Below are 13,828 nucleotides of genomic sequence, written 5' to 3'. Positions count from 1 at the left end.
GTGATTATTATAATCTGTTCACAACAGTGTGAAATCACAGCTGCCAGTTTTTTTTAGCTGGTGTTAGCCTTTATATGCATCGAGTGAGTTCTTTATTATTCTGGTTCACTGCACAGTCAGCCAGATGTTTAGACTAGATTTGGCATTTTTATCTATTTATTGAGACCTTCCCAAAGGCCTGGGATAGGGAGATGTTGTGGTTTGATGATGGTAAAGGTATCATTGCAGGATGCAATTTATTTTTATTTTTAATAATAATACAATAACATCATTTTGCATGTTGCTGATCCCAACCAGGATTTAGTTGCTCTTCATTATATGTACAGGCAGCAAAATAATTAACGTATAATTTGTTTTATATATTGTGTGAGTATGTGTATGTATGTATTTATGTATGTATGTGTATGTGTGTGTATATATGTGTGTGTGTGTATGTATGTATGTGTGTGTGTGTATGTATGTATGTATGTATGTGTGTGTGTGTATATATATATATATATATATATATATTCTGCAGAACTGCTATTGAACACTTTATGACTGATATCACTGATGAAAACTTTATTCAGAGTTGAATTCTATAAGATATCCTAGCAAACTTTTCACTGTACCAACTGCAAAGTGAAACGTCTGTGCTGCTAAAATATGCAGAAATTTTTACCCAGAGAACCAGCACCTGACTGTGAATATGTGTGAAATATAGCAGCAACTCTAGTATCTTAATCAGGAGCATGTTTTCATGGTCGACGTGAGTGCAGTCTTCAACAGTATCAAACTCCGGTGAAGACAACAAACTAATTAGTTGCCCATTTGCACCATAAAAAGTAAAGTGCAGATGGGCATTAAAGACAGCTAAAGATATCAAAGATATCACTATAGCTATTAAGGCCCTGCAGGCAGTCATTATTTCAATCAGGAACCATTTGCTCCTGGCCCTGGAAGTGGACTAACCTGCAGGTGACAATCCATTCTTTTCAAGGATGCCAACTATAGAACTTTAGACACCTAAAGGCCAAAATTCAGTATTTGAGTCAAGCTAATGATTGAATGAGATGTGCTTATAAGGGCAATTACTTTCCACTCTAATTCTGAGCAGAAAAAAGCAGTGATATTCAAAATGTACTCACATCTTATCCTTTTGAATGAGTATTTCAGGGTAATTTTAATTATAATAGAAAAAATATAATTCTATACATTCTCACTCCTCATAATACATATTATTACAATTTTATAAATGCAATAAATGGCGGTTTTGTTTTGTCTTATTGTGTTTTTTTTCTTTGCTGTGTTTTTCCTATTGTTTTTAAAGATCAAAACATTTAATAATTTTTTTTTAAAAAAAAAGAAAGAAAGAAATAGCCATAGAGTACTGTGGAGCAAAAGATGAGCTTTCTAGATGATTATGTAATGGACAATATCTGGTCTCTGAGATCTTAATACTACTGAATATATTTTCTTTTGAATTGTTTCTGTAGGGCTGAATGGAATTCTGTATAAAGTCTGAATTATAACAACTTATTCCTATTATACTTCTATGGTTATTCTGGGGAAAAAAAACTCTTTTTGCACATCTATAGCTGATGCTTGGCATTTCCCTGGAAGGCTCTTGACTGGAAGTTTTGAAATTGCCTGAATAAATTCACACCTGAACAGAATATTTGAAAAATAAGAGACAATGGGAAAAAATTAATATGCTTGTCATATGCTATGAAGCAAATCTGCTTCTGACTCACTGTTGTCATACCAATATACTAGCAAATATTCTGTTGAATTGCTTGTGAATTATTCATCTATGTTTTACTTCCACACTTGCTAGATTAAACCACTTACTGCAGTAGCACAGACATTTTCAAACTTAAATGAAACTGCTCTTTCTATAGATATGCAGAGAAATAATTCTGTGTCAAAACTGATCCCTGTATTTCAGGTCAAACATTTTACTTGCTTGTATTTTCTTCCTACTTATGGAATTAAATCAATACGTGCTTAGTTAGAAAAAAAAATAGTTGCAGATGATGATAATCTATCCTTGATGTTAAATTTGATTGAACACGTTAGTTCATTCATTATTTGTGAGCGGTGTGGTGGCCTAAGGCTGAAGATGCTTGCTTCCCATTTGGAAGGTTGAGAGTTCAATTCTAGATAGAGGCAGATTTTTCTCTCTCAGAGAGAAAATATCTGCTGGGAACTCCACATAGGCATCTGGAAGGGAATCTGGCCAATAAATGCTCAGCTCCATTCAGTCACTCCTATTCTACCCCAAATTAGGGGAGTAAAGGATTGTAAAAAGAAAAAGAAGTTCATTCTTTACTAGTATGATCCCAAAAAAATGGAAGTCTTTCCCCCATCAATGATAAAACCAAACTTCACAGGAAATCAAATAGGTTCACAACTTGTGCTATGCTGTAACATCCTCCTCCCCCAATGAATTAATTTATATTATACTTCCTAATAATGATATTGATGATGTTGTATGGTGGCTACCCAAAATGGTAAGCTTGGCATTGCAGTCTTTCATCACTTCAGATAAGATACCACTCATCTAAGACTCAGAAAGATGTGGTTTGACTTCCCCAAGACTTGGGACTAGGCAGTTGATGTGCCCCCTACCTACTTATCTTTCAATCCTGCTGCCCATTCACAGTTGAAGGTGCTGATTTTGCATCTAGGCTACATTTCATACAACACACTAGGCCCCTCTTTTTGGTGGTATGTTTACGGCTCAATGTAGTGCACACAGTCTTGTGTTAATTTCCCACGCTGAATAAAATGTCCAGGGTAAATGACAACCAATCTGTGCCCCTCTTGCTATGCACAACACAAAACTCTTCTGTTCTCTTGGGGCAGGAAATTATTTGAACCAACTGAGAGGTGGTGGATAGAAAGGGAAGTGAGATTTTGCTGGGAATATAGGAAACTGGCTATTATTTGATTCCTTTTGTGTACTCAGGTTGCAATGCAAATTCAAACATACAAAGTTTGGGTCATGACATCATGACAGACAATTCCTTATCTTGATGTCATCATGCTTAGAAACAGATGCCTATGGTAGAAAATGAGGCAAATGTATTAGCCATTATCAGTGAAGTTCATAATCTAAAAGAAATGGGTATTGATGATACCAGACTGCTTGGTTAAGAATCCTTTCATTATCTGATAAATGTCTATCACAATTTGTTGTTCACGTTGATAGCGTAAGGGAATCTGTAATGAAGCAAAAAAATACAGATCCAAAGACATAACTAAAAAAAGCGAATAAGAGGAGGCATAGATTGAAGCTTGTGAGTGATTTATTCAAATTCTTTAGTCAGAAATAGCAACAGGGTTAGGGTTAGGCAGTGGTGGGATTCCAAATGTTTTCCTACTGGTTCTATGAGAGAGCTCTTGAGCGCGTAGCACTCTAAGACAACCCTTGGTATCAGCACTGGTGAGCTGAGGTGTTGTTTAGCTCAGCTGAGGCGCGGCAATCCACTCTGCTGCACGAATCAGCTGAGCTAAAAACAAGGGACTATAGGACAGGAAATGACGGGGGTGGGGCCACTTCTCCGAACTACTCAAAATTTATGTTGCCGGTTCACCCAAACCGGTCCGAATCAGCTGAATACCATTTCTGGGGTTAGGGTTAGAAATGTTGGTATGCACAGGATAAAAAAAGAGAAGGCAGTAGAGCAAATCCATGTCAACCTTTTCACAGCTCTGTATGTAGCTCTGAAATTATTGCGCATGTTTACTAGACTTTAATATGTACTTATATTGTTGTTTGTTCAGTTGCTGAGTCATATACAATTCTTTGCAACTCCGTGGATCACAGCATGCCAGGTCCCACTATATTCCACTACCTGCCAGAGTCATACCCCTATTTTAATCATACGTTGTTCAATAAATCACAGGATAACCTTATAAACCACATTATGATTGAATTAACCACTGTAGCATGTAATCCATGATTATATCTTAGCATCATTTGTGAACCAAGAGAGTATGCCTTGTTTTAACCACAGCATACCAGGGAATGGAAATTTAGCCTTTCCCTCCTGTAGACCCTGAAATACATTATCAGATTATGAACATTGTAAGGAAACAGTATTCTTTCTCATTTTCTACTTCTTTGGTTCATGATCCCATCTATTTCTTCTCAAAAAGCCATTTAGTTCTTTATAAAATCCAAAATAGGCAGTTTCACAAAAATGGATGCACACAGCCTGAAGGTGTCTAGCTGCACATCATAATGAACCTTGGTGCCTACACCTCTGTTGTACAGCAAGGCAAACTTAAACAATAAGCCCCAAATGTTGGAACAAATTAATGAAATCTCACTGGGTTTTGTCTGCAGATTTAACGCTGACATATAAAGGTGACTAAAGGGAAGGTTGATGTTCTCTACATTCAGTTGGTGCTAATTTTTTAATTCCATCACCTTGACTAGCGATGGACTTGTTCACAGAGTGGGTCGGGGAGGCAAGAGAGAACAAAGGCATGAAATGAACTGCTTTTGTGTGCATTTGCTTTACAGTTGAGTTCCCTGTGGCAGTGGAATTTTTGGCTTAGGCAAATTAGTGTCAGTCCCATGCTTGAGTGCTCAGGCCTGAATCCCATTGAAAGTTCAATTGCATAAGTGAGGGCAGTAGAGCATTTCTTGTGCTTCACAGCTGGGAAGGCTGGTGGCTTGCATAAATCCACACTTTTTGCAGAGTACCTTTGAACGAGGCGAGATCATACTCTAAGAAAGGGAGGTGTTCGCTGCCTGCACACTTTTTTCAAAAGGTCTTGGGAAGCTTACCATCAATACTTGAAATGTTTTCTGTATCGCATTGCCCTTCAGGCTGCATGGAATCGATCACCTGCTCTCCTTTCTCTTCTTCTGCACCTTCAGAAAAGACAATAGAGGAGAATAGCAGATGAACATGGGTGATGTCTGGTTAATGGTCCATTTGGTTTCATTGTTATTTTCCATCAGCTCTCTGAATGCCAGGAGAGTGTTGGCTATTCAGGAAAAGATGAGAGCGACTCCCCGAAAGGATTGTGAAGGAGGCCAGATTTCAAAAGAAATTTCTTCAAAAGTCTTTTGCAGGGGGCAGGATTGAGACTTTCATCAGAGCCTGGATTTTGGTTTGTATTGCCAGATTTTCTTTTGCAAGTGTCCTTGAAAAATCTCCTTATAACCACCACTATTATCACCACAATCATCATGACCACCACGAGAACTGTCCAATTGCAAAAGACAGTGTTACTTGGAAGAGCTTATATCCTGTGACAATACCGTAAAAATCATCAAACAGCAGCTGGCTATCTCAGGTCTTTGAGAAGGACTCGATAAGTGGATAAAAGTGCCAAATCCATTCTGAACAACTGGCTGACTGTATGACTTATCCCAATAATAAACCCGAAATGGGGACCTAATCAAGTTTTGAAAAGTTTCCACTCTGGAACATTTTAAATACTATCTGTTCAGGGGTGGGTTCCAGCCCGCACTACTTCTGGTTTGCTCTTGTGCGCGCTTTCCGAGCATGTGCAGTGCAATTAAAATTGTTCTGCACATGCACAGAACTGAAAAACAAGATGGTGGCACTGATGGTGCAGACTACTAGAGTTCGGGGGTGTGGCAGGCCTGGGTGGCTGCCGGTTCCAGCGACCCAAGTCGCCAAACCACCATTGTACCTGTTCCTGAAAAGCCTGCCTCCTTAGCTGCCACATGCAACCTGGAATTTACATGTAAATTCCAGGCACTCAGCATTTTGGGATTTCCTGTGCCTGAGGTTGCTCGGGAACTTTGAAACTCCTAACAAATCTCCAAAATGAGCCATGTAGCCAAAGCCTCCTTCATGCTTTTGGCTTCATACCTTGCTCTTTCCCAATGTTATGATTTCAGATGTTTAAGAGACCAATTGCTAGCTGATTTTCATGATGGCTCTTCCCTATTTTATGACAAATGGAAAGCATGGCATGCCTACCCAATGGCTGAGCTATAGAAGTTAAGCAATTGGTTGCTAAGCAATCATCGGAATTTAGGAAGAGGGAAGCCGTTGCGGTGATTGAACATTTCAAAACATCCGTCTTTAAACACAAATAATACATTCTTTTCCCACAGGAAGGGCTGCGAAAGTATTGAAAGAGCCCCAGTTCCTCGCATCAAGCAAAGGATAATCATGAGGAAGCAGGCAGGAGGAAGTGAAACTGAGAATGCCCATTCTTAAATAAATCAGCCATTAAAAAGGGGCATGTACAAAGATCCATTTTTCCAAGGAGCTCGGAGGGGTAGATTTGACTTTCTCATTCATCCAGCCAAATTTTACCTTCATGAGAACTCCACGAAAATATCTTGATGGGCTTCAGAGTTCAAAGGGGATTTTAAAGTAGGATTCACTCCATTCTAGACTCTACTTTCCATGCTATACATTTATCACCAAGAAAATTAAGGCAATTTAATCAGCAAACTAAATGGCCACAAATGTCTAAAATAATTGGGGGGAAATCTGAATTTACTTTAGAGCCATTCTTTCGTTTTTATAGATCATTGGACTTCCTTGATCTCACCACCTTTTTGTTAGATTACATATAAATGCCACTATTATTAGGCCTTCTTTTTTAGTGAGCTCCTGAAATGACAAGTTAGCATGCATATTAAAATTTCAAGACTTCTCTGGAGAAATCTGTAGGGCAGAGAAAATTTTCCCTTGGCATTTGTTAAACGCAGTAGGCCTACACCTTCTAAAGTGTTTTCTTCATCACTGTCGTTCACACTTGGAGGATAAAACATCCAGTGTTGAAACATTAGCATTTTTTTCTAAAGGATCTGTCAAGCCAAGGGCCACTGGGTTCATTTAAAGTCATCCACTGAATTTTTATTGTCTATGTGTTTTAATAAAAGCTACTGGGATAGTTAGATGAGAAGCAGTTAAAAGCTCTCGCTAGAATCGAAGGCCTTACATCCTCTTATACATTTTTAAAGGTTTGGGCAAGTATGTTTAGATGTGCTTTAATCTAAATGTAACATTGTTAAAGAAGGAAAAAATAAATAGATTTCAGTGTTATTTATTACAGAGGTTCTTCTCGATATTTCTCAGGTAGATTTTTGGGATGCATCCTAAATAGACTAGTGTTACTTTGTGGTAAGTAAATTTAATAATGCATTTAATACTAAATAAAATGATAATAATAAATAATGTCATAGCATCCATGCCTTATTACCGCTTTTTCTGAAAGGTTTTCCTGGAAGCCAATCAAAATGGCATGATGTGAGAGATGGTGCTCTCCCATTTTGAGAACACGCAGCAGCATCAAGACATTTTGATATCCAGTTATGAGATGTCAGGCAGAACAGAAGCTCGCCTGAAATTCAAAAGCGAATTTGTTAGGACAATTGCATTCCAGTGCTTTGTTTGTTCACAACAAAGGGATCAGGAAGAGAGTGTCTGGCGGCAATCTGAGGAATAATGCTGCAATTTCCCTCTCCCTAGCATTTCTTGGATCATGTGCTCAAGCAACAAATGGTTCAACAAGCCAAAGCTTTCAAATAAAGGTTTATTATAGCAGGGTAGACTTTATCTTGTGTGCCAAACAGCAGTTTCAAAGGCTATGAACTTTCAAGAGTCTTGCATAGCCATGAAACTCTTGAATGAATGAATGAATGAATGAATGAATACACACACACACACACACACACACAAACACACACAAGCTGAATACCTGTGTTTCGCTATGAAACTGTGATCAGGTTATGTAATCAGGCTTGATAAATCGATTCGTACAGACTGAAAATTAATGAGTAGTTATGATTCGCCTCTCCCCCTCTCTCCCTCAGGCTTGCCCCATAGAAGCCTCTCCTGTCCTCTTCCCCTTCTCTCCCTCAGGCTGTCCCCATTGATCCTCCCCTATTCCCTTCTCTCCCTCAGTCTAACTCCTTAGCATCAGAGTGTTTTTCAGATGGGGAGGGGGAGTAGAATGTCTAAACTCCTAGCATGCAGGTCAGATGAGCTACGCACTGGCCACACCCATACCCAAGTGGCAGTTGGAACAGAGTTCTTTTCAGGTGGGGAGAGGGAGTGGAAAGTCTAACTCCTTAGCATCAGAGCTTGTTAATAATACTATAAGAAATACTAATGATCTGATGGTCATTTCAAAAAATCCTTTCTTAGCGAGCACCTAGAAGCCAAGAGGAACATACGTGCCAAATTTCAAGTTTGTAAGCTTTACGGTTCTGGATATTTTGTGATGATGCGTGAGTGGTATGCATCTATCTATCTATCTATCTATCTATCTATCTATCTAATCAATATATTCAGTGACTGCATTCCAACCATGGCTTGCTGAACAAGCCAGATGCATGCCAATGTTTTTCATATGAGCAAAGTGATTATATCTTGTTTGTCCAACTGCTTGTTTCTGCCTTCCTTTAGCTGCAGTTGCCTTATCCTCTGCAAATTAGCTCAGGATTGGATGGGGTACAAATAAACAAGGCATCAGCCAGGAATCCACAAGTTAATTCTGTACTCTTATTCATACAGAATGAAACAACCCCCTCCCCATCATTTTAATATGTGGATCATTACTTAAAACTAACCATAGCTTATTCATCCAGTTTTATGTTTGCATCAAGCTAAGCCACAAAATAAGCACATTATTAGTTTTGTATGATGTGTGAATCAAATCATAGGATTCTTCCTGTCCCACCTTCAACACCACCATCACCATTAAGTTATCATGAAGGTTAGAAGTGGTAATTTTTACTGGGACATTACTTCTAGCAGTATTAGAAATCATTGGGGGAATAAAGGGCCATGGACCCTGGTCTGATAATGCTGATAATGGGAATCATTTATCATGACTTCTGTAACAGCAATATGAGAAAAAGTTTCAGAAAGAACTATGGAAAGGAATAGCCAGCTACTGTTTTGCCTGCTCTGGTACATCTAACAGCTACTACATTGCAAAGCAACTCAAAATAGTCATGGTTACACAGAGAAGGGCAAAATACCACTATAATAACTAATGCAAGGCATAGGGAATTCCACATGGGAAAGTTAAAAAAGCAAATTCAAAGTTAAATCTTGCATTATAGTGCTGCAGTGGGTGGCAAGCGAAGGATGTTCAATCCATTGGATCAGCAGGTTTTCCATAAAATGAAAACTCTATTTATATAAATCCTCATTTTGTTCATAACGCCTTACCATGTGGGTGGCTATGGAAGGAAGAACAATAGCAGCATTCATTATACTGACATGCATGTGAAACAGGTATTATCCCCAAGCACTTCTTTCCTGCTGTGTAATAAAACTGTGTGCCACCGAGAAATGAGTCCATTTCACATAAACAGGAGAATCTGATCAAAACAAGAAGTGCCTTTCCAAGCATTTTATTCAAAAGGGTTTTTTCCCCCCTCCCTCTCTCTCTTTCTCTCCCCCCTGTGCCTTGCTCTCTGCCTTTCAATCTTGATTTCTATTGCTTGGAACACAAACAAGATGCACATTTCAGGAGCTCCACAGCCAGAGATGAGAGATACTAGGATGTATTTTGCAAGATACCACTTTCAATTACCATTTCCAATTGCATTACTGACAGGCTTGATTATCATAAATCTTCATGGCTGTATGATATTTCGAGAAAATCAATAGCTAAGACCAACTATTTTTAAAACTTCAGTGATGTTCTTTCTGCTCCATGGAAAGATTTGCTTACAGACTTCGCTATTTTTTAAAAAGAAATGTATGTAAATATATCCCATATGCATACAAATAACAAAAATGAAACCTGAAAACACACAATAAGCTTATCTTCTAAGAAAAATGTGATATGGAGTAGATTTTGCAGCAGAATTCTGTTTTAGAAGTTTGAGGGTTAATATCTGTTGTCTGTAAGAAAATATCTAATTTATTTCCTGCTTTCTCTAAATTGTATTGAATCATATAACATAAAAGCTGGAAGTGCACTATTTTTTGTTTCTATCTCTGCTGGAGAAAAGCTTATTGAATTTGTGCTCTGTAGAAATCAGAAGCTGAAACTGATTGAAAATGAACACTTGTCATTATCATTGTACAGTACTGTATAACTTTTAATTATTTGAGATTATTATTTTTTATTACATTTACTCTCTTTGAAAACACGCAGAAGATTGCTGCAAAGTTTCAGCAAGTAAAAACAAAGGAAGAAAAAAAGAAAGAAAATATAAATGTACACATTCCTTTCCTGACTATGTAAACCAGACTGAAATATGTTTTTACTGAAAGAACTTCTGAGGCTGAAATAGACAATCTCTTCACCCCATTTTTAAATTTTTTGCTATAGTCTGAAATAAATCAACCTCCAGCACTTAAGAAATAGCAATCTAAAAGAAGTATCAGGTTCATCAGCATATTCTCGAACTGATTATGATTTAGCACAAGAAAGTGACTTGCTGAAGATTCTAGCAAATCTGAGAAGGACATGAGTGGACAAGATCTCATGCAAAGTCCTGAAAAGACCAGGACCAGAGTCCTGAGCCATCTTGGCTCAGACTATTCTACAGTTACAGACAGCCTTCCAATAAGATTTATAACAGTACTGAAGAGAGTAGGCTATTAGAGTAGCTTAGCAGAGCCTATAGCAGGGGTGTCAAACTTGCTTTGTCACAGCAACATCACGTAACGTATCAGGACTTTTTTCCTCTTTTTCCCGCACTGTCCGAAGACGTCTCCATGGTCATGTGGCCGGTATGACTAAATGCCGAAGGCACATGAAACGCTGTTACCTTCCCACCAATGGTGATTCCTATTTTTCTACTTGCATTTTTACATGCTTTCGAACTGCTAGGTTGGCAGAAGCTGGGACAAGTAACAGAAGCTCACTTTGTTACGTGGCGCTAGGGATTCGAACCACCAAACTGCCTATCTTTCTGATCGACAAGCCAGTGAACCCTTTAATCTACTAGGCTATTGAGACTTATAGCCATTTAAAACAGCTCTTACCAGAAGATTGTACTTGAAGAGTGCAAGGAGGAGAAAGTGCGTATCTTTCCTCTTTATATGACTGACCTGCATTTATTAATTGCCAACAGCACTTCTTCCCTAGCCAGTCATATAACAATCTGCATCTTAAATTTGTTTCTCCTAATTAGGCACTACTCTAAAAGAAAAGGGCAGATATTCCTTAAATGACAAGCCAAATTTGTCACCTACAGAAAATAAATGACAAAGGTTTCATAACACCTTAGTTACCTCGACTTGTCTTCTTGCGGGGAATAATTTCTATATCACTGCAATTTTCACTGGACCAAACTGAAGGATATATTTTTATCACATCACTGGTGGATATTTGCTAATATTAATGGAAAACTTTCACATACGTTGTTTCCTGCTGCCTTTTCAATAGCGCTATGATGGTGATGCTAAGACAGAAGTTCTCTGTAATACCGCAGTGATCGCACTTATTTTGACACCCACAGGTGTGTACATTTTTCCTCCTTTTCTCCCCCTTATTAAAAGTATTTTAGTACTTTTATGCTTCTCATTTTTCCCTCTGTATGTAGTTTGAACTGTAAGCTGCCCTACGAGGTGACATGCAAATCTCGTTCTAGAATTCTCAAAAAATTCTCAGTGCTAACATGACACCATTCCAAAATTTAAAAAAACACCGAGGAGTTAATGGCTCGGGAAGGCCTGTATAAAAGGATGGATCATTTAAAAGATATTACCCAAACATGAAGCCGACCTGCTGGAAGTGTAAAAAAGTACAAGGGACCTATTATCACATATGGTGGACCTGCCCGGAAACACAAAAATATTGGATAAAAATTTGGAAATGGGTGCAAGAACAGATAAAATACAAACCTGAAATCTTTCTACTGGGAATAATCAAAGGGAAATATACAAAGAAAATTAAGTACATATTAACATATCTGCTAACTACAGCTATAGTCAGCATTACTACAGTCCTAAAAAAGATGTATAAAAAGTATTTCCTCTTGTTCTCGGGATTAGAAACTCCTAACGTATATAATTTCCATCCAACTGGGATTCCACTTCAGTTTATTGCCATGCAGCCAATCTATCATGGTGCACAAGCACTGCATTATATTATATTATAGGTTCTCCTGATTCAGATGCTATAGAGAATTAGATCTGAAAATCATTAGCAAAATTGTGACTCCTAATTCCAAATCTCCCAGTGGCCATACCCATTAGAAGCAGGATAACAACATCAAGATTTTGATAGTCAAAATCCCCCAGTGTTATTTTATGGAATCTGTTTCTTAGACAATGGAGGGAGCTGTAGAGCAAGACTCCCAATGATTAATCCATGGACTTGATTCAGGTGAATATCATACTAAGTGTATGAATATCATACTAAGAATATCATACAGCCATTGAGCGAACATATTAGACTAGTAAAACTTCACTCCTTCTAGATTCCATCTATGACCTTCTCCATTCAGGTCATCCAACCAGATGACAAAAACCAATTCTTTCCCATCTTTCAGCAATGCTAGTAATTGCACCCTCAGTCTTTCTTTTATTTTACCTTAAAAAGGAGGTGTTTTCAGAGGTTAAAAAAACAAACACACTATCCCACAATGATACATTCACTATACTGTAAATGATAATATTACCATGTTTGCCCACATCTTTGTGACAAGCTGAAACAGATCCTGCAAATCAAGATAAGATCTTGGGTTGGATACCTTGCTTGGACCTGTAACAATGGCAGTGTTTAAGTCATGAAGATGAGTGATTTTATCCTCAAAATTTGATAGAATATAGAACACTATATTCATACAGTTAAAAAAATGCTGGACAGTTATTCAAGAATATGATGGTGACAGCAGCATTATTAAACTCTATGCTCTATGCTGCCCTCATTGCCATGCAATACTGAGAAACATGTACTAGTGCATGTTCTATCAGACTTGTTTTAATTGCAGTGCATAGCAATGTAGCTTTTAGCCTTAATTTAAGTTACCATGAGCCATAGGAACCATTCAATTTATCTTTGTCTCAGAATCAATTAGCAATTGCATATTATTAGCATTTGCTAATTGATAAGGTTACCTGCAGGTAAAAAACTTTAAGAACAAAGCATACATTTCATAGGGCCACTGAATGGTACTTAATTGTTTGCATATGTATGTGAATGTATATGTATACATATATGCATACATGCACCCATAAATCAACCACAAAGACAATGTATCGCCACAGTTCCAGCCAGTGATGGATTGTTGCCAGTTTGGCCTGGATTCGGTGAACTGGTAGTAGCAGTGGCAGGAGACTCCTCCCACCTGCCCAGATGTTTCTGCGCATTCGTGAGAGTCCACCCGAACTGGTTGTAGAAAAATTGGCAACCCACCTCTGGTTCCAACTGATAATATTTCACCTTGATCAAGCATTGACTTTTGAGCAGAGAAAGATGAAAAGGGAAAGGAATGAATTGAATGAGAACTGAACTTATGGTAACCTAAACTTGTCTATTTCAATAGCAACTAAGTACTGGATTTTGGGAAGGAGGCACCAATGTCACAACGTGCGGTCTCAATAGTCCGAGACTGCCGTTGACATTTTTGCCACTGGATGGTCCATTGAGACCTAAACCATCCCGTAGAGATGGTGATCAGAAAGATGAAGCCTTGCTGGTCTCAGGGACATTGCAAAGTCCCTGATCGACCCAAGGGAAGTGCTTCAAGCTGGTGGTAAACAGGCAGCCCCCAGACTGATGAAGTCAGGATGGCTCCGTAAGGAAGGAAGTGAAAAAAGTGAGTCCATTTGGTGAGGTATTTTTTCTATTTTGCGAAAGACTGCCCAAAGAAAATTTGGCTTTTTTTAAAAGCCAAATTAGATCCTTAAACAAAAGACTTGAGCAG

The 13,828-nt window shown here is 38.2% G+C and overlaps 1 protein-coding gene across 1 annotated transcript in view; it reads right to left on the bottom strand.

The window, feature by feature from the left end:
* Positions 1-13,828, bottom strand: part of MACROD2 (mono-ADP ribosylhydrolase 2) — a 1,066,625-nt gene that overhangs the window by 13,377 nt on the left and 1,039,420 nt on the right. The window contains exon 16 of the mRNA XM_032212948.1: positions 4,781-4,867. Coding sequence (XP_032068839.1) covers positions 4,781-4,867 — 87 coding nt within the window. The remainder of the gene's footprint in view (positions 1-4,780; positions 4,868-13,828) is intronic.

This window comes from Thamnophis elegans, chromosome 3 (genome assembly GCF_009769535.1).
Source record: "Thamnophis elegans isolate rThaEle1 chromosome 3, rThaEle1.pri, whole genome shotgun sequence".
Taxonomy (NCBI): Eukaryota; Metazoa; Chordata; class Lepidosauria; order Squamata; family Colubridae; genus Thamnophis; species Thamnophis elegans.
This window is presented reverse-complemented; position numbering and strand designations above follow the sequence as displayed.